Raw genomic sequence first — 24,274 nt, 5'->3', positions numbered from 1 at the left:
CTACACTGTGTGGCCCTTCTGGGAGGATGCCTGGCTTTGTGTGGCACATCAACCCCAAGGTCTGGGGCTGCTGGCCTCCACATCCTCCCGCAGACAGCAGCTGTTCACCAGACCCTCGTCATGTTCTTGGACATGGTGTGTAAACAGAATCTGCAAACCGAAACGTTTGGAACACTGACCTTGTGCTACAGTGGAATTCTTTTTTTTTTTTTTTTCTAGTTTTTTTTTGATGTGGACCGTTTTTAAAGTCTTTATTGAATTTGTTACAATATTGCTTCTGTTTTATGTTTTGGTTTTTTGGCCGCAGGGCATGTGGGATCTTAGCTCCCCGATCAGGGATCGAACCCACACCCCCTGCACTGGAAGGCGAAGTCTTAACCACTGGACCGCCAGGGAAGTCCCTACCATGGAATTCTTGAATGTACACGTATGATATCTCTGCAGATTAAAAACAGAAATATTTGTAGAATAAATCCCTTGAAATGTTTGATTAGCGCTGGCTGGAAGTCAAAAGCAACAGGACTTCAAGGGGTGGTTAGTTGGTGAGGTGGGTGTGCCGGGTGCACAAGGGGCAGAGGCCCGAGAAGGGTCGGGGCTGAGTTTAGAAGGATGGCACACTCAGACCTGCGGAAAGACTTGGGGGCTGGGGGCAGCGAGGGGTCCGCAGTCACTGGCGGCGGCGGCGGCGAGGAGGAGGACCCGGACGGAGTGGTTTAACATCGTTCAGGGGGTAGGCGAGGAGGGTGGCTGGCCAGTGCCAAGGCAGAGCCCAGAAACGCTTGACGAGGTGGGCTCAGCCGAACTTGGTGCCTGGCACAGCTCGCAGGGCTCGGGTTGAGGGGCGGGGAGAAGGCGTCTCGGGAGCGCGGGAACAGCCTTCCAGCCCAATTAAGATTTGGGATTTTGTCCTCTCTCTGAGCGTAATCTGACGCCGTTTGGGGGTGGGGGTGGGGGTGGGGAGGGGGAACGAGGCCGAAACCCGATCCTTCAGTCCGGGGGCTCCGTTAATATTTAATCAGGTAGGATCATCCGATAGGGCTCAGGTGGCGTGATCTCCTGGACCCTGGGTGTCGCGCACCCACACCCCGGAAGGTTTCCCCCGCGGCGTCGAGGCGCGCGCGGCTGCAGGAGGGCTCAGGCTCAGGTCGGGTCCGAGCCAGGAGGGGCGAGCCAGGCAGTGAGACGGCCCGGGGCCGGCAAGCCTCTCCTCGGCGCAGCCCCCAAGCCGGAGGCCTAGAGCCCGGCCGGCGCGCGTCCCCGCCGGGGCCCAAGTCCCGCGCTCGCATCGAGCTCCCCGCCGCGAGGCACAGGCGCTGCGGGCCTGGCCCGCGCGCTGCCCCCGGCTCCCCCCGCCCGACGCAAACCTCTCCTGTCCCCACGATGGGTACGGGCAGCTCCCGGCGGCCGTGGTGGCCGCCGCTGCTGCTGCTCCTGCTGCTGCTGCTGCTGGGACCCGCGGGCGCCCGCGCGCAGGAGGACGAAGACGGCGACTACGAGGAGCTGGTGCTCGCCTTCCGGTCGGAGGAGGACAGCTCGGCTGACACGGCCCAGAACGTGGCCACCGCCACCTTCCACCGCTGCGCAAAGGTGCGGACGCCGCGGTGGGAGGCGGGGGCGAACCCGCGCGGGGACCCGGGCGGTGGCCATATCCTCTCTGGCCTCAGCGCCCCACCCCCCACCCCGGAAGGGAGGGGCTGGAGAGAAAGTCACTGGGGGTGCGGGGGCCTCTGCTCACCCGAGGACGGGCTTGGCGCGGATCTTGGGGACTGCGGGCGCGGTGGCGGGGAGAACGCGCACGGCGGCTCTTTGGGGTGCGCTCTGCGGGGGAAAGGTGCGCGGGGCTCGGAGACTGGTAGGCGCCAGCTAGGACGAGCAGAGCACCTCCAGGATCGCCTGCTCAGATCCTGGACGTGCCTCACCACTGAGGCTCGGGTGGGTCAAGGCGCTAGTGCCCGAAACGTGCTTAGAACGGCCCCGGGCAGAGAGGAGATATTATTATGCGTCCTGACGCGGATCGGGAAATCTGGGTAGCGCAGAGTATGTGTGGGGAGTGTGGGAGGGTGTGGGCTTGGGGGTCTTGGGACGAGACGGCGCTGCTGTGACAGGAGTGGAGCGGGAGAGAAGGCGAATGAATGATAGTGGCGGGAGGCAATTTCTTCATGCCACAAAACTCACATTCTAGTATTGCATCTTTTTCAGCTGAAGAAAAGAGCAAAACTGAAGGGGAAGGGACGGAGTTATTCTCCAGGCCCGTTGGGGTCCTTGGGCTCGTCTGGGAAGGGCTTGTTGGTGCTCTCGGGAAGGAAGGAGCCTGGTAGCCGCAGCCCACCCACGCCTGTCCAGAGTGGGTGGGGCGAGTTTCCTGAAGATCAAGGCCAACACCTGGCCACTGGGCTATGGGAGCTCCTGCCCAGGGTTGGGACTGCTGCTTCCCTCCAATTTTAACCTTCCCAGGGCTCAACTGAAGTCCTGCTACCGGGCTTGGAGTCAGCTCTGGGGTTGAATCCTGGCTCCATCACTCACTAGCTGAGTGGTGCTTGGCAAGTCACTTAACCTCCGAGCCTCCATTTTCCTTTAGAAGAGAGGTGACAGTCCTTCCCGAGGGTTTGTTGTGAAGAGTCAGTGCTGGGCAGATGGAGGAATGAAGGGAAAGGGGCTCTGTTGCCCACGTGAGTGACCTCCCCACCATGTGAGCCAGTGAAGAGAGCACTGTAGGAGGTAGCTATTTACCTGGCTGCAGTGCAACCTCCCAGTGATGCCCTTTTTGCTCCAAACTGCAGCTCCTGGGGCAGAGGGGAAGTTCTAGGCTAATGGACATCTGGCCTGCGCTTCTGCCCCAGCTCCTCTGCCTGAGTGTGCTGGGTGCAGAGGGGTGTCAGGCCCTTAGTGTTGCCTGTGTCCTGTGTTAGTGGCAGGAGGGGAGGGACCTCTCTTCTTCAGTCTGGCTCCCACAGAAGAGTGAAGTTTACTCAGCTCCTAGCTCCTTCTTCCTTGTTCCCTGAGCCTTTCACCTTCTAGAAGGATGTTGATGGGTTGTGACAAGGATGAGAAAGGGCGTTTCAAGTCAACACTGCCCCCAAATAACTATTCTAGAAGTAGTGAATACCCCATCCGGAGAGGTGAGTAAGCAGAGGCCAGACAACCACTTAAACCAGGCGCTTGAGGGTATTTCTTCCCCAGCGGAAGTTTGGAACAAGAACCTCCAGAAGTTCATTTATTCATTCCTTCAATGGATATTTTGTAGAGATTGAATTTATAATGAAAATATTTTTGGCGGGCAGAGAAAGATTTTAGACCAATCCTTTTATTTTATTCATGAGAAACTGAGACCCAGAGAGAGGGGTTTCACCCCCCGATGCATTAGAACTAGGCTTCTAGGGCAAGTCTCCTTCCAGTGCACAAAGTGTCCTCCCAATTCATTAGATTTTCATTTAGCTGAGGGCATTTTAGATGGGCCTTTGAAGCATAAATAGGAGTTTAAATGAAAGTGGCAGGGGAATTTTATTCTAGGTGAAGGGGGTAGCATGAACAAAAGCTCAGACCTGGGAAAGCCAGAGGTGGAGACTAGGGAGCACATGTCCACAGTTCCTTATCTGCCTTCTGAAATGTAAAATGTTCTGAAACCCAAAAGGTTTCTTGTAATTTATTTGGTGGCAACCTGACCTGAACTGACATGAGGTTATTTATAATTTATCCCACGGATGTAAATATTTATATTCCTATATTTCGCTGCATAGATTACAGTAGGCTGCTCCAGACGCCTCTGAGCATCCTGATTGCCTATTACTACCTTTCTAAAGTCCAAATAAGTTCTGAATCTTGAAACCCATTTGACCCTAAGATTTTGGATAAAGGGTTGTAGACTGTATTCTACTCTGGTGCACGTACAGAGATGTGGGAGATTAGGCTACAGAGGTAGGTTGCAGCGGGAACCAAGGGGGAGCATGGAGTTTGGACTTCGTCAGGCTATGGGGAGCCACTGAATGTTCTTGAGCACAGGTGTGTCTGTTTGAGAGCAGTGGGAGCAGATAAGAGCTAAGAGCAAACAAATCTGCTCCTGTAGACCATGGCCTTGAGTCTTTTATCCCATGTGAGAAGTGTTGCCTTTGCTCACTCAATCATCCCTTCTGTTTGCTAGATGCTTTACACAACTACATCTCTTAGCCTTCCCAGCAGGCCTGTGCCGTAGGTATTATGTTTCCCACACCACAGAGGAGATATCTGAGGTTCAGAGAGGTTGAGTGACTTGCCCATGACCATATAGCCAGTAAATATTGAGGTTGGGATTCAGGCCATGTTTTTGGACTGCCTCCGGAGGGGGTCAGGGAGGTACTAGAACCGGGAGGAAGTGATTTTTTCAAATTGAGACACGGGGAAGGGAGGTGTAATTAAGAAGGTCTTCGGGAGGAGGTGGCCTTCAGGCAGGGCCTCCAGGGGTGGCCAGGCCTTGGTCGGCCCCACAGAGAACTAGGTGCAGGTGCAGAGGAGAACCTGGTGTTGACTGTGGCCCATGGTTCCCGTTTTTGCCTGACTGTCGAGTTTGAAAGTGTGGTGTGTGTTAGGTTAATACTAATAGTTGGCTTCTGTGTGGTTTGGGGGTCCTAATTTGGTGACTTCTCTTTATATTTCCTATACTCTATGGAGTTTCTTTTGCTGTAATTCTAACTTGTAAACATAGGTGGATGAAGCACTCATAGCATCCTTCTTCTTTTTTTAATGTCATCATGTCACTCCTCCTCGCTGGGGGCCAGGACGCCTGGAGGTTGCCAGGCACCTACATGGTGGTGCTGAAGGAAGAGACCCACCGCTCGCAGACGGAGCGCACCGCCCGCCGCCTGCAGGCCCAGGCCGCCCACCGTGGCTACCTCACCAAGATCCTGCACGTCTTCCACGACCTTCTCCCCGGCTTCCTGGTGAAGATGAGCGGCGACCTGCTGGAGCTGGTGAGCTCCGTCTCTGGGCAGGGCACTTCCAGAAAGGGCTGGGCTGCCGCATGCACACAGGGGACTGTCCTGGGTGTGCCCTTGGCTGACCATCAGGAGGCAGCAAATGTTCACAGAGTGCTTACTGAGTACCAAGCACAGTGGCTCCTGGCCTTCAGTACGGGATGCCCTTCAAGCCTGGCCATACCTCAATGGTACTTCATCTTCATCTGAAAGATGAGGAGACCAAGGTTCAGAAGGGACCACACAGACAGCCAGAGGCAGAGCTGGGATCAGACCCAGTGGTCTGTCTTCTAGCTGTCTTTGTGTTGGTGAACTTGCTGCCTATGAGACCCCTACAGGAACAAGGCCCTATGACATTAGTGGGGCCAGAGTCATTTTATAAAAACATGACTCAAGGATCCAAAATTCCTTTGAAACTGATGCTATTCAGAAGGTTCCTCCTGTAGGACAGGGAGGCTGTTCCCCCTCCAGCCCGACCCTGATGTCACCTCTTTGGTGCAGGGGCAGAACAGACATGGGTAGTTGAGGACTTCTGGCCTCCCTTCTCCTCATCCTGGCCCTAGTGCTTTAAATGCATATCTTAAAAACCTTTCCTGGTGAGGTTCCCTGCGAAAGGGGGCTCCACTTGAAGCGAGTTGAGGGATGTAAGATTTGTAGCTTTAATAAAAAGGCAGAAGAGGGCTTCCCTGGTGGCGCAGTGGTTGAGAATCTGCCTGCTAGTGCAGGGGACACGGGTTCGAGCTCTGGTCTGGGAGGATCCCACATGCCGCGGAGTGGCTAGGCCCGTGGGCCACGGCTACTGAGCCTGCGCGTCTGGAGCCTGTGCTCCGCAACAGGAGAGGCCACGATAGTGAGAGGCCCATGCACCGCAATGAAGAGTGGTCCCTGCTTGCCGCAACTGGGGGAAGCCCTCGCGCAGAAACGAAGACCCAACACAGCCAAATAAATAAATAAATAAATAAATAATAATTAAAAAAAAAAAAAGGCAGAAGAGAATTTGGCAAATGCACCTTTAAAAAAAAACCAAAACAAAAAAAACAACCCTTTCCTTGTTTTAGCCTCTGCTCCCTTCCTCCCAACCCGCCCCCCTCCCCTGTCCTCCTAACTTGATGAGAACACATGGTTCCCATTTTCACACTGATTCTCCGCGTGGCTGGGGTGCTTCATAGCCTCCTGCAGACACTGAGACCCAGAGCGGGACAGGGTCTTGCCCGAGGTCACACAACACATAACTGGCAGAACGGGAATTTAGGCCCAGACCTCCTCGCTCCACTGTACTACTACTGCATAGTTTCATTCCATTCAGCATACGGTGGCTGAACAACTACAGTGTGTTAAGTCCTGTGGGGACAATGACATGGATTAGACAGGGTCCAATCCCTTAGTCTAATAGGGGAAGCATCAGGTTAAGGCCTTCAATCAGTCTGCTCATCACATATTTAATGAGCACCTACTATGTGCTACAGACATGAGGATGGACCACCAGCCCTTTCCCTTGAGCTCACAGTTCAGAAAGAGAGACTGAGAAGTGATGGCCAGTCAGTTAACTGGGGGATGATATGCCCAGCACAGTGCGGGGGAAGGAATCAGATGCCCACAGAGCCAGATGGCACGCATGAGCCCCGAAGGCCAGGCAGCTTCTCAGAGGGGAGACACTGCTGAGCTGCAGGCCACAGACATGTGCCCTCAAGAGCTGGGCTTTGGCATCGCGCCAGCCTGGGTTCACCTACCCTTACTAGTTTGTCTAACCTTGGGCAATTTTCTTCACCCCCTGAGTCTCAGTCCCCTACCTGTAAGCTGGCATGAAAATAGGAACGGTTCTTTAAGGACTAAATGAGATCGTCAAGTATTTAAGTAGATGCTAAGCACAGAAACTCACGGAGGTGTGGACAGGTTAAGGAAGCCCACAGGGACACTGAGGCACCCAGGGATGAGTTGCCGTGACAAGCTGATGGGCGAGGAGAGGGAATAGTGTCTTCTCTGCCAGGTGGGAGCTGGAGCTGTGGAGCAGGGGCTGCCCCGGGGGACCCGTGGTCACCAAAGGATGCAGCCACTGTGGGAAGCTTGCACCAAAACAGAGAGGGAGTGAAGACACCCTCTCATCCCCCAAAACTCCTGCTGGGCCTCCCTCTGGCTGATCCCAGCCAGAAGTCACTGCAAGGAGGCCTGGGTGCTGCAGTCTGCAGGGTCAGCCTCCGCACGCCTTGCAGGGTGGAGAAGGGCGGGAACGGATCTGGGGGAAACAGAATGGCCAGTGAGGGCATCATGATTTGGGCATGGAGTCCAGGTCCAGCCTTCCCCGGGGCCTGGGCACTGCCTGGCTCCCCAGATGGCATGTCAAATTCAGAATCCTTCCTAAAAGGCATCCTCCGTGCTGGCGGGTGCTGAGCTCCCCAACCTTGAGCGAGGAAACCACACACCAGGAGGGGACAGGTGTGTGACTGGCGTGTGACTCGGGACAGGCTTGATCGGGTGGGTGAAGGGCTGTGGCTATGGCTACTGTCAGCCAAATGGCTTTTGAAGCCGAGCCCCACCTCTCTGCCTTCTGCAGGCCCTGACGTTGCCCCACGTCCAGTACATCGAGGAGGACTCCTTCGTCTTTGCCCAGAGCATCCCGTGGAACCTGGAGCGGATTCTCTCTGCGCGGCACCAGGCGGATGAACACCACGCTCCTAGTAAGGACCCCATGCTCCCTGTGCCTCTTCATCCGAGCTGAGGCCACGTGCTGCTCTCTCCTCCCTGCCGACGGTCCTCACCTCCCAGGGACGTTAGAGCTCAGTACACTCCGCTGACCCCTTTTCTGTCCCATTCCACCCAATCCAGCCCCCATGCCCTGCCTTCCTTCTGCCCCAGGTACAATGCAGAAGTCTTTTTTTTTAAATGAGCCCCTCTCCCACATTCTAAAAGTTCACGTTAGCCTCTTCTTGCCATTTGGCCCATCAGACTGCACTCAGGTGGGGAGAGGGTAATCCTGACCTTGACATCCCCTAAGGCCCACAGGTCTGGGTGATCCCAGTGCCTTGAGGACAGGACTGGACCCCATAACGGGACAGATAAGCCCCGTTTGCCACGCCCCCACCAGGTCTCTGGTCTCCCACCTTGCCCTGCTCCTCCTCCCTTCAGCATCGCTAGGCTTCCTGGGGTTCCCTGCGTGGGCTACTCTGTGTGTCCCCTCCAGGCCTCTCCTCCCACTCTTCCCTCTGCCTGGGGTGGCCTGGCCAGGAGGAGGAGGAGAGGCCAAGGAAAGCGGCCTGGGTTTGGGCAGGGCCTTGTAGGTGGGTGGAGGTGCCATTTATTGAGCTGGGGAAGAAGGGAAGGACAGCTGGTTTGGGGAGATCAGGGGCTGTGGTTGGGCCGTGTGGAGTCTGAGGAGCCACAGCATGAGGTCTGGAGCTCAGCGGAAAGACAACGCAGTCCTGCTCCGGGACTCAGCCAGACCTGGGGGTGAGTTCAGCCTCCGCCCTTTGCTGGTTCACGTGGGGTCTCGGGAAGCCGTTTCCCTCTCTGATCCTCCCCTTCCTCGTCTGTAAAATGGGCACAGTAACCTCATCCTGTCCTCACAGGGCATAGTGAGGCTCCAGTGAGGTGAAGGATGTGCAAATGCTTTGGGAACTGAAAGGCTAGGCGGGTTCTGAGTTGCTGTCATCGTGACAGACGGTAGACCTGGGGCCTCCCAGGGCTCGCGGCCAGGATGGGAGATTAGTGGGAAGTGTGGAGCGTCACCCCAGGGTTGACAGCGGCAGAGGTGCGGGGCCTGGTCAGGCAGGGTGTGCTGACCGGTCTGGGCAGCCTGTGGCCAGGGAGGGGGTGCCCTTGGCAGGAAGAGCCTGCCTCTCCCCACCCCAGGCTGCTCCTCTCTAGGCAGAGACCCTAGAGACCCCACCTTCCACATCTGTGCCTCAGGGACCTCCCAGAGCCGGCTAGTATGGGGAATGGGGAGGGAATGCTGTGCAGAGGGTTCCGGGGGACCCCAAGCCAAGCAGGAGAGAGAGAAGGCCACAGCCCCTAAATTAGTTTCCTAGGGCTGCCCTAACAAAGTACCACAAACCCGGTGGCTTAAAACAATAGAAATGTACTCTCCAGTCGGAAATAAAAGTGTCAGTGGGCCAAGCTCCTCCCAAAGGCTCTAGGGGAGCATCTTCCCTGCCCCTTCCAGCTTCTGGTGACTGCAGCGTTCCTTGGCTATGGCTACATCACTCCTGTCCATGCCTCCTTCATATGATCTTCTCCGTGTATCTCTCCTCTTCTGTTTTTTTATGAGGACACATCAATGGATTTAAGGCCCATCGGGATAATCCAGGATGATTTCATTTGGAGGTCATTAACTTAATCGCATCTTCAAAGACCCTTTTGCCAGATACGGTCATGATCATAGGTCCTAGGGGCTAGAATGTGGACATACGTTTTTCGGGGTGACCGTTGGACCCACTGCCCTCCCCCAGGCCAGAAGCAGATGTGCGATCCTTTCCTTCCCCACTGGGATGCCCATGGATTGCCTTACCCTCCTCCTGCTTCCAGTGGCTGTGAGAGGTGGTGGGGATGGAAGACAGGAATGTGGAGTCCATCAGGAGTCACAGAAGGGCTTGGCTGGACGAGGTCCCCCGGGGGCTGTTGGGTCGGAGTTGGGCAGAGTGGGCACCATGCATGTGAGTGGAGAGTGGCGCACCCGGCCAGGAGCAGACCCTTCCTTCACAGAGAGGCGACCTGGCAAAGGGCTGACGAGCACAGGCTCTGGAGACAACTGCCATGCTCAAACCCAGACTTCAGCATTTTCAAGCTGCGTGAGCTTGAATGAGCCTCAGGTTCCTCTGCAAAAACGGGAGGTGATGACAGTCCTATCTGGGGGGCTGTGTTGGGGTTAATGCTCTTTATGCTGTAGCGAGCCTCCATCCGTGTCTGGTATAGAGTGAGAGTGCTGTCATTTCAGCCCTCCCCCTCCTCTCCTTCCATGCCACAGTGAGTTCTCGAGTAGCCACTGTGCTCCAGGCACTGTGCTAGGTGCTGGGGACACAAAGACCAACAAGATGGACTTGGTCTCTGCGCCCCCCCACCCCGCCCCCCACCAGAGCTTCTAGTGCATGAAGAAGGCTAATCCTTACACAGACAGCTACATGACACCAGGTAGTCTGGATGGCGTAGGAGCTACGAAGGAGTCCGGACAGCTGTGAGCATGTATAAGAGGCAGACCCGACTGACTGCTGAGGAGTCAGGAAAGGCTTCCTGGAGGAAGTGACACTCAGCCAAGCCCTGCAGCGGGTGCCATTAGCCCCACCAAGGGGAGCATGTCCAAGCAGAGAAACGAACAAGGACAGAGGCCCTGAGGCAGGAAGGGGTGTGGCCTACGGGGAAAGGGCAAGAGGGTCAGGGTCAGGGGCCTCCTGGGCAGAGATGAGAAGGAGAACTTGGCTGCCTTCCGAGCTTCTAGGCATGGTAGGGGCTGTCCTGTGGGAGGGAGAAAGCTCCCTGCTCCGGAGGGATGCAGGAGGACTGGGCGCCCACCTGCCAGAGCTCCCTGCACTGAATCAGAGGCTGTAAGAGGCCACTCGCAGGTCCCTTTGCCCTTAGTGATAACTCCTCTTGAGGCCCCTTTTCCCCTCTGCGACATGGGACAACAGCGGTCCCACCTTGCATGGGGGTACGAGGACGGAGCCAAGGCCTCTGAGGCTTCCGAGAGCAGTGCTGCAGTCTGGGGCTCTGCCTACTTGACCCTCTTCCTTCCTCTCCTTCCACAGGTGTTACACCTGCAGGCTCTCCCTGCTTCCTCCTGCCCCCTCCACCTTTGTCCCGTGTAGGCATCTCCCCAGGAAGTCCCCTGCAGGTCTCGTCCCATCTTGGTGCCTGCCTCCTGGAGAATCTGAACTGACCCAACTAGAAATGATGAAGTGTAGGTGGTAGGCTTTTGGAGAAATTCCAGTACTGCTGTTTTCTCTGAGCCTGTAACTTGTGTCAGTTGGAACCAGCCACCGTTGAGCCGTCCTGGCAGCTGGTGGAGTGGAGAAAGCATGGGCTTGGAGCCAGGAGGCCCAGATCCACGCATCCTCCTTGAGCCTCAGTTTCCTCTCTGTGAAATGAGCGGACCTGCTCAGACGGCCATACAGGCCTGTTATTCTCCTTTTACTTGTCAAATCCTGTTCTCTCTTTAAATTCTGTGGTCTCAGGTTTGGGGAGCTGTGAAAAATTTTAAGTAGGGGCTTGGCATAGTTTTTTCCATTGTATTTATTAGTTTCGAGTGTTCACATTGTTATTTCATATTAATATTAATATTATGGAGCCAGACTACTTGGTTCTCTTGCTGGTTCCACCATCACCAGCTGTGTGACCGTGGACAGTTACTTACCCTCTCTGTGCCTCACATTCCTTGTTTGTGATATAAAGATATAAAAGTATGTACCTGGAGAGGATTTTCTGAGTTGACATAGGTAAGGTGCTTAGAGCAGTGCCTGAGACATGGTAAACAATTTATATGTGTTAACTATTACGTTAACCTCATGGTTATTCTTTCCTTTCGAACAAACCTCACCTTGGAAAGCTGGAGGTGGCCTGGTGGAGGTATATCTCTTAGACACCAGTATCCAAAGTGGCCACCGGGAAATTGAGGGCAGGGTGGTAGTCACTGACTTCGAGAACGTGCCCGAGGAGGATGGGACACGCTTCCACAGACAGGTGAGCATGTCCCTCAGGCGGGAGGGCTGCCCCCGTCCCTCATCCCCGACCTGGAGGTGATGCCACCCCCGGAGTGCCACAGCTGCACCCCTGCTGGCCTCCCCAGCTGTCACTGCCCCTGCCCTGCCATCAGTTGTGGGTGGGGACGTCTGTCCGGTCACTCACTGATATTATTACAGGGTGGATGAGCTTTCTCACTCGGGTCTTGTATTGGTCGAGCAGGCGAACAAGTGTGACAGCCATGGCACCCACTTGGCTGGGGTTGTCAGTGGCCGGGATGCCGGCGTGGCCAAGGGCGCCAGCCTGCGCAGCCTGCGTGTGCTCAACTGCCAAGGGAAGGGCACGGTGAGCAGCACACTCACAGGTGAGTGATGGCTCCGGATGTGCTGGTCTCTGCATCCAGACCTGGCATGGGACGGGGCTTCAGCCCAGAGAGAACTGACTCCTGACCGAGGAGACCAAGGCAGCCTCTGCCCCAGAGGCAGAGTCCCAGAGTGTCAGAGTGGGCAGGGCCCCCAGGGGTCATGACTGCCAATAGAGAAACTGAGGCCCAGAGAGGGGCAGGGCTCAGCCCAGGCAGGTCCTGCAGCTTTGACCCCTAGTTAGTGGTCTTTCTACAGTTTCACACTGCTCCCCTTTCCAAATCTTTTAAAATAGTTGCGTCTTTTGTCATGTTACTTTGGATTTGGATGTACCCTCGAGGTGATCTAAGCAAACTTTCTCCATCTTCTGCTTAACACTGGGGGACTCACTCCTTCTCATGACTGATTGGAGCCCTGGTTGGGTAGACCTGGTAGAGGAACTGGCAGAAGACTTTTTCCAGACTCTTGCAGGTTTCTCCATCCAGTCACCTCTGGCAAGGTCCAGCTTAGAGCTAGGACCCTGGGAGGCCTGTGGACAGAGAAGAGGGTGGGAATTCTCACTTACTGAGTCCCTCCTGTGGCCAGACCTTGAGCAAAGGACTTTGTACTCCATACGCTGAGGGTGGTATTGTGAGCCTGTTAAACAGTTGAGAAAATCAGCCCAGAGAGGGGAAGTGACTTGCCCAGGGTCACACAGTCAGAGCCAGTGACCTCGCTGGGGAAGGTGCCGGCTCTGAGTTTTGACCTCCACTGCAAGCGCCCAGACCCCTGTGTCAGACGCTGGCCTCTGAGCTGGCAGAGGCAGCCATAGGCCTTTTTGAAGGGCTGGTGGTGCCTGCCTTGTGCTTGGTGAGTGGGCTCTGCCCTGATTCTTTGCAGTTTAGTGCACAGATTTTTGTTTGTTTGTTTAATTAATTTATTAATTTTTGGCTGCATTGGGTCTTCATTGCTGCGCGTGAGCTTTCTCTAGTTGCCACGAGTGGGGGTTATTCTTCATTGTGGTGCCTGGCTTCTCATTGCGGTGGCTTCTCTTGTTGCAGAGCATGGGCTCTAGGCGCTCAGGCTTCAGTAGTTGTGGCACTCGGGCTCAATACTTGCAGCTCGCAGGCTCAGTAGTTGTGGCACGTGGGCTTAGTTGCTCCGCGGCATATGGGATCTTCCCGGACCAGGGCTTGAACCTGTGTTCCCTGCATTGGCAGGAGGATTCTTAACCACTGTGCCACCAGGGAAGCCCTAGAGCACAGGTTTTGATGTTCGGTTTTAAAGGCAAGAATCAATAATCCCCTGCCCTATCAGGTGACCCTTCCTTCCTGTCCCACCCCTTTATCCACTGACCTCAGCTCAGCAGGCCAATTCCCAAAGGTCAGTGTTCAGAGGAGGGGAGGCCCGCTTGTGCCCTGAAAGTCCTTCCACAGGCCTGGCACCCTAGGCTTGGAGGGTTTCCCGGGGAAGAAGAGGTCCCCGCTTTGGGAAGGGCCCCTAGCACATTACTTGGAGCAGAGCAGGGGCTCCACGAACAGTAGCTTTTACTTTCGTGGTCACCGCCAGTCTCCTCTGTCAGCAGATTGTTGAGGTAAAGTATGTCAAGTCCGAGCACAGAAACATATATACAGCAGGTGGTTGATAAATGGCAGCTGTAATCGTGCTTATTCCTCACCTCCACTCCTACTTCCGCTCTGCCCCTCCTGGTGTGAGGGGCAGCTGTCTCCTCGTAAGAGGAGCCTGGCTATGGGACCCCAACTCCCACCTCTGCTGCAGCCCCGGGGACCTCCCAGAGGCCCAGATCCAGAAGGTTCTGAGAGGTCAGCCAGCCACATCCCCATCTGACGGAGCAGGAGCCAGAGCCTGAGAGGAGAAGCTGTCAGCTCCGGGTCCCCTGGCACATGGGGGCCAGAGCTGGTGTTAGAACCCAGGTCTCCACTGGGCCTGGGCTCCAGGCTGCACACTCGGCTCTGGGGCGGGGGAGTGCAGCTGGGGTCAAGGCATGACACCCCCCGAGGGGGCAGGGTTATCAAGTCCCCCCCCCCCCGCCACCCCGCTCCAGCTCCAGGGCGAGGAGTCTTTTGATCCTCGACACAGTCCCAGCAGCAGTGTCCCCTTTCACACGTGGGAGGGCAGGGCCCACAGCTGCGAGTGGGCAGTGAGGACTCACTGGAGTGTGTGTGTGTGTGTGTGTGGTGGGGAACGATTACTGTACACCAGCCCTCAGAGGATGGCAACGAGGCTTGTGAAGGTCAGAGGCAGGGCAAAGGGGGCCCCTCCTGTTCCTCTGAGAATCTTACTCATCCTCTTGGTGCCTCAGTTTCCTGGAAAGGGAAAATAATAGTAAGGTTACTGTGAGGATTGTGTAAATTCCCATAGTCAGGCACTTAGAAGGAGCCTGGTGCGTATAAGTGCTCGGGAGTTGGCTGGTTTTACAAGTGCTGCTGTTGTTAACATGCTTCCCATGTGTACTAGTCAGGGTTGTCCAGAGACACAGAACCAATAGGATGTGTGTGTATATTTATATTTATGAATACATACATATACCACATAGTGGGTGATTTATCTTAAGGAATTGGCTCACATATTGTGGGGCTGGCTGAAATCTGCAGGGCAGGCTGGCAGGCTGGAAATTCTGGCAGGAGTTGATGCCACCGTCTTGAGTCTGAAGGCAGTGTACATACAGGTTTCCTTCCTCCTTGGGGGACCTCCATCTTTTCTCTCAAGGCCTTCAACTGATTGGACGAGGCCCACCCCCATTATGGAGGGTAATCTGCTTCACTCAAAGTACTGATGTAAACATTAATCACATCCACAAAGTACTTTCACAGCAACACTTAGACCTATGTCTGAGCAAACACCCGTAGCCTCGCCAAGTCGACATGTAAAATTAACCCTCACGGGGGCCTTGGGGGCGGGGGTGGGGAAGGGGAGCGTTCCTCCCCATGGGTGACCTTGGCTTTGTCTTCTCAGGCCTGGAGTTTATTCGGAAAAGCCAGCTGGCCCAGCCGGCGGGGCGGTTGGTAGTGCTGCTGCCCCTGGCGGGTGGGTACAGCCCGACCCTCAACGCCGCCTGCCAGCACCTGGCCGGCACGGGGGCGGTGCTGGTGGCCGCTGCGGGCAACTTCAGGGATGACGCCTGTCTCTATTCCCCGGCCTCAGCTCCCGAGGTGTGTGCTCCCGAAGGGAGGGGAAGGTGGCAGGTGGGCCCCTGGGGGCTTCATGGGGCGTGCTCCTGAGCTGGCCTGGCTTTGGAAGGACGTGTCGGAGACGGCCAGGGCCGAGCCTGGGCAGAGGAGGGGCTTCAACCTCCACCATCCCAGTCTGTGTACAGCACCAGCCTCAACTCTCCGCTCCCCCAGTGCAGCTCCAGCCCCACGCCCTGGCCCCTCTCCCTCCGAATGTCTAGTGACTCCCCCGGCCCCTTCTCCCCAATCCCATCGCCTCCGGCCATCTGCTGTCCCCTGGATTGACACCAGAGCTCCCTCCGCTTTCTCCTGGCCTCCCTCTGCTCCCTCTCCCGGTCGGTCCACTCGGTAAGGGCCCAGGGGCTTTGCCCGCATCACTCTCCTGCCAGTATCCCAGGGCCTCCCCACTGTCCACCTCCCCGCCCCCCCCCGAAGGCCCCCTGAGGCCCTGCATTGAGGGTCCAGGTGTGTCCCAGGGGAGCTACATGAGCACAGAGATGACGCTTCTCAGCTTAAGAGGTTGACCCAGCAGGTCCAACGCCCGTCCTTTCCTCTAACGTGTGAGGGCACCTACTGGCGGTGTGGGCACTGGGGGGACCAAGGGGAAGGAATCTCGTCCCACTTCAAGGACATCACAGTCTGGGGGGGGTGTGTTGGGGTCAGGGGGCAGGTGGGGGGCACACATGTCAGCCTGACACTGATGGATAACCTTCCCTGGCTGCCGAATTTAAAATCGCATAAAGCAGACAAAACCCAGCAGGTCTTTTCCACCTCGTCGGCTCTGCTTTTCTCCTTAGCACTTATAACCACCTAATGTGTTGCATTGTTTACTGTTTGTTTACTATCTGGGTCCCTCCCTAGAATGGAAGCACCTCGGGACTTCGGGAATGGTGCCTGGCATGTGGTAGGGACAGAGGGCAGCACCAGGGCCGGGTGGGGCAGAGAGTGCCAGAGTTCTGCCTGGAGAGTCAGATTTCCCTCAGAAGGGGATATTTGAATGGGCCAAACAGGTATATAGGAGTTGGCCAGCCCAGTTGGCAAGGTCTCAGTCTCCCTACATCCTCTCCTTGGCTCCCCTCTCTGCCATCCACTCCCTCACCTCTCCAGGTCATTACTGTTGGGGCCACCAATGCCCAGGACCAGCCGGTGACCCTGGGGGTCCTGGGGACCAACTTTGGCCGCTGCGTGGACCTCTTTGCCCCAGGGGACGACATCATTGGTGCCTCCAGTGACTGCAGCACCTGCTTCACCTCACAGAGTGGGACGTCACAGGCTGCCGCCCATGTGGCTGGTGAGTAGCTGCCCCACCGCCTCAGCCATCATGATTCTGACAGCCCCTTTGGCAGGCAGGGTCTGCACCAGGACCACGTGTGCCAGGCTCTGTGTTGGGTATGGGGGAGTAAAGATGAGACAGACTGATGGTGCCCTCAAGGACGCTCAGTCTGATGGGGGAGGCAGGTGCGCAAACGGAGTAGCCAGGGCTGTGTGGAAGGGAGAGGTGCCTGACCAGGCTAAAGGTCAGGGAAAACTTCCTGGAGGAGGGACATTTCATCTGGGGTTTGGTGGATGAATAAGAGTTTACCTGGCAAACAAAACAGCTATTGCCAAGGCTCGGAGGTGTGAGAGCAGGATGTACATCTTGCTCTGGCCATCTTTTAGCACGGGATTGCAGGTGGTTTAACTTCTAAAGAACAGCTTGGTGTGTCTGTGTGTGTGTGCGCGCTCATGTGTGCACCAGGAGAGGAGTCCCAGGTTGGGAAGGAGGGCCAGGCCACCACCATCTCTCACCGCCTGCCCCACGACCAGGCATCGTGGCTAGGATGCTGACCGCTGAGCCGGAGCTCACCCTGGCTGAGCTGAGGCAGAGGCTGATCCGTTTCTCTGCCAAAGACGTCATCAATGAGGCCTGGTTCCCCGAGGACCAGCGGGTGCTGACCCCCAACCTGGTGGCTACACTACCCCCCAGCACCTATGGAGCAGGTCAGCAGGATGGCAGGGCGGGCAGAATCCAGACTGGGGCTTGGGAGGTCTCAGGGCATCTGTGTGGCCTGGGCAATCTTGTCCCTCCCTCATCTGTGGAGGGAGGATTCGGCCACCGGCTCCTAGACACTGGGGGAGATTGAGTAGGACGGGCTCCGGAAGGGCTTTGCAAGGCCTTTCATGACCTGTTTTAATGGGAAAATGGATCACGTTCTTTAAGGCCCCTCTCCCCCACCAGGAGCCAAAGATCTGGAGCCCTCTGTGAGCAGAGCCCTGACGGAGGCTCCCCTCCACAGCCACCCCTCCTCACCCCAGGGCCTCGTTGCAGGTGGGCAGCTGTTCTGCAGGACCGTGTGGTCGGCGCACTCGGGGCCCACGCGGATGGCCACGGCCGAGGCCCGCTGCGCTGCCCCCGAGGAGCTGCTGGGCTGCTCTAGCTTCTCCAGGAGCGGGAAGCGGCGGGGCGAGCGCATTGAGGTGACCTGTACCCTCCCGTCAGAGCGTGAAGTGGGGTTCTCGCTTCCAGGCCCAGATCTGCCCGAGCCCCTTCCTCCTCTGAACTCCAGCGCCCGTCTGCAAGTTAAAGCCGAATGGGGCATATCTCAGTCACGCGGTTTGGGTGCTGCAGGAGGGAGGAACACCGAGGGTTCCCGGGAGACTCTGCAGGATGAGAATGGATGGATTCCCGTGCCCGCCTCTGGGGAGGGGAGGGCCGAGTGTGTGCCAGGGATTCGCTGCCTCGGGGGAGGGGAGGGCCGAGTGTGTGCCAGGGATTCGCTGCCTCGGGGGAGGGGAGGGCTGAGTGTGTGCCAGGGATTCACTGCCTCGGGGGAGGGGAGGGCCAGACGTGTGCCAGGGATTCGCTGCCTCTGGACGCAGTGGTCTCCGGGGCCCTCTTCACTCAGATGTTCCACGGTTCTGGCAGTTGAGAAATCTTCTCAAAGCAGCGAAAGAGGGGACTTGATGGGAAGGCTGCAGAGCCTGGCACAGATGCCATCTGGCCGCAGTGTTTTGGTGGAAGGGCAGTGCCTAGGCCAGGAGGACAAGGGGCGGGCAGGCATTTCTGTCTGGGAGCCGGTGTCTGGGAGTGTGCTTGACTCTGCGGCCTCCTGCGTGTGAGTGCACGTGCGAGAGGCTGAGAGTGGGGCAGGGCTGAGCAGGCCAGGTCCTTGCTCTGGGGTCTTAGATTTCCCTGTATCTGCATTTTGAAGTCACTCTCAGCGTCCAGAAGAACTTTATAACACTCAGAACTGCCCATCTGCGGAACCATCTGCCTTGGGTGGAAGTGAGCTCCTTGTCCTCAGGGGCTGGCTGGCCCCTCGCGAGGCCATTGGAGACATTTCAAGGGGCTGGGACCAGGTGCCCGAGTCAGCTCCTTCCAGCCCCCTCATCCTGTGTCTTGAAGCCTTTTCTAAAGCAGGTTCCTGTTTCTGTCTTTGGCTCTCAGGCCCGAGGGAGCAGGCGCGTCTGCCTTGCCCACAACGCGTTTGGGGGTGAGGGTGTCTACGCCGTTGCCAGGTGCTGCCTGCTGCCCCAGGCCAACTGCCGTGTCCACACGGCTCCGCCAGCTGGGGCCGGAGTGCAGACCCAGGCCCGCTGCCCCCAGCCGGGCCACGTCCTCACAGGTAGGCGGCTGGGCCCACCCTGGGGTGAGGAGGCGTCTCTGGCTCCTGGTGCACCTGCCCCCACCCGGCTGGCCCCACGTTGGAGCCCGATGGCCTGGTGTGAAGGCCAGTGCTACCCTTTCCATCCCTGTGACCCTGGGAAGACACCTCATCTGTCTCCGTCTCAGCCTCCTCCTCCCTGAGAGGGGCGGTGGCAGTTCCTGCTTCACTGGGTTGCTATGAGATGAGTAACACCTAGAGCACCAGGCCTGAGGCATCGTAGGCATTTCCCCGCAGGCAGCGCATTGCATGAGGGGCAGTTTAGGGAGTGGCTCCGAAAGTGGAGCTGACCTTGGTTTAATCCTGGCTCTGCCAGTCGTCAGCTGTGTGACCTATGCAAGTTACTTAACTTCTCTGTGCCTCAGGTGCCTCAGCAATAGAATGAGGATAACGGGTGCTAAGCATTTAGCTTGGTGCTAGGACAACATAAGTGCTAGCTATCCTGGTTATCACCCATTGCTTTAAAATCCATTCTCTGATATAGGTAACTGTGGATGGGCTACCTTGTGTCAAAAACATGCCCTGCGTAGGTAGCAGGAAGTCGCAGATGGGGACCTTGTGGGGGATCCAGGGATGGTGCCCCTCAAATCGGGAGGGGGCTGAGCTGTCCTGCTTGGAGGGTGCATGGGATGTCCTGGGGAGCGTTTGGGGAGAGGGCAGGTAGCGGGCCTGGAATAACTGGCTCAGGAGTTGATTCTTCATCGAGTATGTACTGGGGAGCCACTGAAGTTTGAGGAGGAGAAGGAGGGTGACAAGGGCGAGTGACGAGTTAGGAGCTGGCTCTGCAGGGGAAAGATGAGCCCAGTCAGGTGGAGAGGCTGGGACAGGTCCAGCAGGCCACCGGCCAACTTACTGGGGTCTTGGCTTGGTGGGAAGTCCACCGTGTTCTGATGGCTCTCCCCTTTGGGAACGCCCAGCAGATGAACTCCAGGGCACGTGCCAGTCCGAAGACATCGGAGTCATAGAACCCACTACCTATGAAGCACATCCAAAAGAGTCCCACTTTACAGCGAAGGGAACTGCACCCTGACATGCTGAGTGACTTCCCCAAGGCCATGCAGCTAACACACGGGCATTCCAGTGACCGTGACCCTAACACGTGCAGAGCCCTTGCCCGGTGCCGGACGCTGTGCTGGGCTCCTCGTGCATGTCCTCACTTCACCCTTGCAGCCTCCCTTTTCATTTTACAGGGGAAACTGAGGCTTGCTATAGCCTAGGAACACTCTCTGAGGTCTCGTAGCCAGGGGGGTGTGCCTGACTCCCAAGCTCTGGAGGGAGGCCCATGTCTCCCAGAGAGACATCAAGCTCACCCCTGAACTTCTGCCTGGGTGGCTGGATTATGGGGAGGAATACCATTTCCTGGTCTAGCATCTCAGGCCTTGGAGCCCCCTCCCCATGTCGGGGTGGAGAGGAGATGATGTTTTCCCTGAGACACTGAGGCCCAGAGAGGTTGTATGGCTTTCCTAAGGTCACACAGCAGGCCAGCAGCAAGGTTGAGCTGAGAACCCAAGAGCCCTGTCGCTCAGGCTAGTAGTGCCTTTTTCTTGCCAAGACTTGTTTCTGGGTTTCCCAGCTCCAGACTCAGACCCTAAAAAGATGGAGACTGAATGGGGTGGGGAGGAGAGACAGAGGGTCCCTTAGCATCCAGGTGTTTGAGCCGGCCCTCCTCTTCCCCAGGCTGCAGCTCCCACTGGGAGGTGGAGGACCTTGGCACCCCCAGGCGGCCTGTGCTGAGGCCACGGGGTCAGCCCGACCAGTGTGTGGGCCACAAGGAGGCCAGCATCCACGCTTCCTGCTGTCACGCGCCAGGTCTGGAGTGCAAAGTCAGGGAGCACGGGATCCCGGGCCCTGCAGAGAAGGTGAAGGGGCTCGGGGGGTCGGGATGGGTGCCGGACGCCGCGTGGGGTGGCACGTGTCCATCCTGTGCAGCTTTTCTGGGTCAGTGTTTGTGCCACCACCATACCCTCACATATCTGGGGAGTGGCTTGTGGGGTGGGTGCTGTTAGCAGCTTTTGCAGCTGTGTGGACAGCACCTGTGTGTGTGTGTGTGTGTGTGTGTGTGTGTGTGTGTGTGTGTGTGTCGCTGGGCCAGTTTTTGCTTTTGTCCAGCTTAGTGAGATTTGCTCTTGGGGCATGCTTCTCCCCTCTTCGGAAGAATATGCGTAAATATGGCATAAGAAAAGCAGTCCACACACATTCACTGATTAATCCACTTAATACATCTGCTGGGAGGATGACTCAGCCGTGACCCAGAGGACAGGACACCTGAGCTGAGCGCTGCAGGTGGAGGGGTGGCAAGCGGGGCCAGCGAGGTGAGGAAGGGCTTGCAGAGAGGGGAGGCACGCTGGGGGGCTGGGGCGTGAGAGGCCCTCAGAAACTGCCAGTGCAGACCGCAACCTCCCTATGGCTTCTCTATAAGTCTCCTTTTAAAAGCCACAGGGAGCTTCTTAAAAGGAAGCCCTGGGGAGTCCACTCTTCTGCCTCAGAAGAGGTTTTTAAGAGCAAGTCTGTAGTGATTGTGGTCTGGACGCTGCATTTCTCGAGGGCAAGGTCTGTCTCAGGTCCACTTGCTCAGCATGTATTAAGGCCTCTGGCATTCCAGGCACCATTCCAGGCGGTGGAGATACAAACCTGACAAGTTCTCCTGGGGCGTCTTTTCTAGTGGGATGACCGTAAACGAATGAGTAATATTACAGAGTACTTAGAAGATGCTGTGGAGAAAAGTAAGGCAGGGAAGAGAATGGGGAGGGGGAGTTCGGGAGAGGCCTCACTAAGAAGGTGGGGGACATGACAGGGAACGGTGTTCCAGGCAGAGGGAACAGCCGCGGCAAAGGAGCACCAGGAACAGCCAGAGGGCCAGTGAGGTGGGAACCGAGTGAGGGGTGGGGGGGAACCAGAGACAGGGTTCAGGCGGGGCCTGAGGGCCACAGTAAGGACTTTGGTTTTTGCTCGAGTGAGCTGGGAGCCACTCAGGGTTCTGAGGCTGGGGTGGGGGGAGGGGAACGGGTGTCTGACCTGGGTGTGAGCGGGTTCGTTCTGGCCGCTGCGCCACGAAGACTGCAGGGAAGGGGGCGGAAGCAGGGAGGCCTGCTATAGGCAGGTGGACAGCTACGGCGACTGTCCAGGCCCGGGGGCGGGGGCTCAGCCAGGGCAGGAGCGTGGAGGACGCTAGGGCCTGAAGGAGGAGCCCGCAGACCTGAGGGACGGCGTGGTGGGAGCCGCGGAGGGGGCATCCCAGGCTTTGCTTTGCCGCTGGCCGGGATGGGGAGGGCTGTGGGGAGCGTGGTGTCGGGGGAAGACCAGGAGTCCGTGTTGGTGTGGCAGACTTCGGCCTGTGCCCTCCCGGCCTGGCTCACAGTGTGCCGGGCCATACGTGCGCTTTCTTTCGTCCCCTGGCCCTGGCAGGTCACCGTGGCCTGCGAGGGAGGCTGGACACTGACCGGCTGCGGGACCCTCCCCGGGGCCTGCCCCACCCTGGGGGCCTACGCGGTGGACAACACGTGTGTGGTGAGGGGCCGGGACATCGGAGCAGGAGGCAGGACGGGCGAGGAGGCCGCCGTAGCCGTCGCCATCTGCTGCCGGAGCCGGCCCTCAGGGGAGCAGGCCCCCCAGGAGGCCCAGTGACCGCCCTGCCCAGGACGCGTGCATGGGGAAGGGGCCAGGGCCTGGGGGCCGTGGTCCCAGGCCTCGGCTGGGCTTTGAAGTGGTTCCTCCTTCCCCCTTCCTCAGCCTGGACCCCAGGGAAGAGGATACCTCTTGCTTCTGGAGCTCTCGCGCTGGCACTCGGGGTGCGCTGGCTCTCCACCTGGGAGAACCCCAGCTCTCGGCCTGGATCACCCCTTCCCAGGCCTGAGCTGCATGGGAGGCTGAGTGAGTAGGGCTGCAGGTGCCGGGCAGCCCCTCCCTCGCTGTGGGGCTGGGTCCACATGCCACCGTTAACACTGGTCAGGCTGTGCTCAGCTTCCTGCCAGCCGCTCCCAAGATGCCAACACTGTGGGTAGAATTACTTTTATTGAGCAGTCAGTCAGTCCTCAGGCCTCCATGCAGGAGGTGGTCATCCTCCTGTGGGTAGGCAGGGAGGCGCTTGAGGGCTGGAAGGGGCCAAATATTGGTCAGGGGAAGTGGAAGGTGGAGATGGCCCCTCACCTCCTGCCCGCTTTAGGGATGCCCCGTTGGGCTCCCGAATTAGTGGGAGATCAGTTTTCCATGCCTCTGGGGGTGCAGGGTGGCACTGACAAGGGGTGATGCTTCCCCAGATGTGGCCAGCATTTCAAAGTGTCCAAAGGGCTTCTCCACCCACCTTCTCACAGAGTTTCAGAGTAGCCCTGGGGCAAAGGCAGGGCCTATATTCATACCCATTGGATAGATGAGGATGTTGAGGCTGGAAGCATGAGCCCAGGGTCAGCTGCCAAGATTCCTTGGTTCAAGTCCTTGCTCTTTAGAGAGATCTCCATCAGTTCGGTGATCTCCACGGGCCCTCCCAGTCCTGCTGTTACGACTCACCTCCTGAAGACAGCTTGTCGACAAAATTCCTAGCTCCTGTACCCACCAGCGGCATGACGGATGCAGCCAGATGTGTCCCAGGTGATCACGGGGCCGTGCCTTTGTTTCTCCCAGCTGCCCTCACCTGGCCTGGTCCCGGCTTTGCAGTCCACCTGGCATCAGCCTGCAGGGGGACATCACCCCAGGGCTGACTCTTCAGTTCCCAGCGGAGGGCCACGTGCTCCATCCACCCTCTCACCCAGTCCTCGCTCCTACCCTGCACAGTACACACTGTCATCCCCACTTCAGGAGGAAACTGGGAACCAGAGATGGGGGGTGGGTGCCCACCATTCACACAGCCAAGAAGTGAGGTGGTGCCAGGGTATAAACCCAGATTTGTCTCTAAAGCCAAGGCTCTTTTTACTGCACCAGGTTGGGCCCCCCATCTTTATAATAACCGAGGCTCATTAGGGAACACAGACCTGGGGTAGCCCTGTGAGCAAGGACAGAAAACTGGGCAGAAGGTACTGGCCGATTCACGGGGACCTGAGTGGAGAGGGCTTTGGAGGGATGCAGGGATGGAGGGGGAAGGGGAGAAGGGGGAGGTGCAACTCTCCCTCCTTGAGCTCCCCTATCCCCAGCCCCACCCAAGCAAACAAGCACGCATTTATCTTTTTGGTCTGTTTGTCAACAACTCTCTGTTGCCTTTTTACAGCAAGTAGCTTTTCTAGATCTCTGTTTTGCTTTTGTAACTTGAAGATATTTATTCTGGGTTTTGTAGCATTTTTATTATACAGTGACTTTTTAAAATAAAAACAACTTGTCATGACTCTTGCCTGAATTTGACCGTCTAGGATGAGGCCTTGCTTATACAAGATGCTTGATAACAGTCTGTGGGGTGGTTGAGTAAATCAAGCCTTTGAGGAGCGTTTGTATTTTGAGTACAAGTACTCGAGTACTTGTGCCCATCCTGGGATAAAATCAGCATCTTCCTCTCGCTTCCGAAT

General features: G+C 57.2%; 1 protein-coding gene across 1 annotated transcript; it reads left to right on the top strand.

Annotated features, from left to right (window-relative positions):
* Nucleotides 1-942: 942 nt before the first annotated feature.
* On the top strand, nt 943-24,096 carry PCSK9 (proprotein convertase subtilisin/kexin type 9). The gene is made up of 12 exons (XM_082414972.1): nt 943-1,587; nt 4,752-4,943; nt 7,498-7,621; nt 11,476-11,609; nt 11,832-11,973; nt 14,927-15,123; nt 16,249-16,432; nt 16,948-17,121; nt 17,450-17,598; nt 18,569-18,746; nt 20,463-20,644; nt 22,191-24,096. The coding sequence occupies exons 1-12, from the start codon at nt 1,381-1,383 to the stop codon at nt 22,407-22,409; spliced, it is 2,082 nt and encodes a 693-aa protein (XP_082271098.1). The 5' UTR covers nt 943-1,380; the 3' UTR covers nt 22,410-24,096.
* Nucleotides 24,097-24,274: the final 178 nt, after the last annotated feature.

This window comes from Balaenoptera physalus (genome assembly GCF_965194825.1).
Source record: "Balaenoptera physalus genome assembly, chromosome: 1".
NCBI classification, from domain to species: domain Eukaryota; kingdom Metazoa; phylum Chordata; class Mammalia; order Artiodactyla; family Balaenopteridae; genus Balaenoptera; species Balaenoptera physalus.
This window is presented reverse-complemented; position numbering and strand designations above follow the sequence as displayed.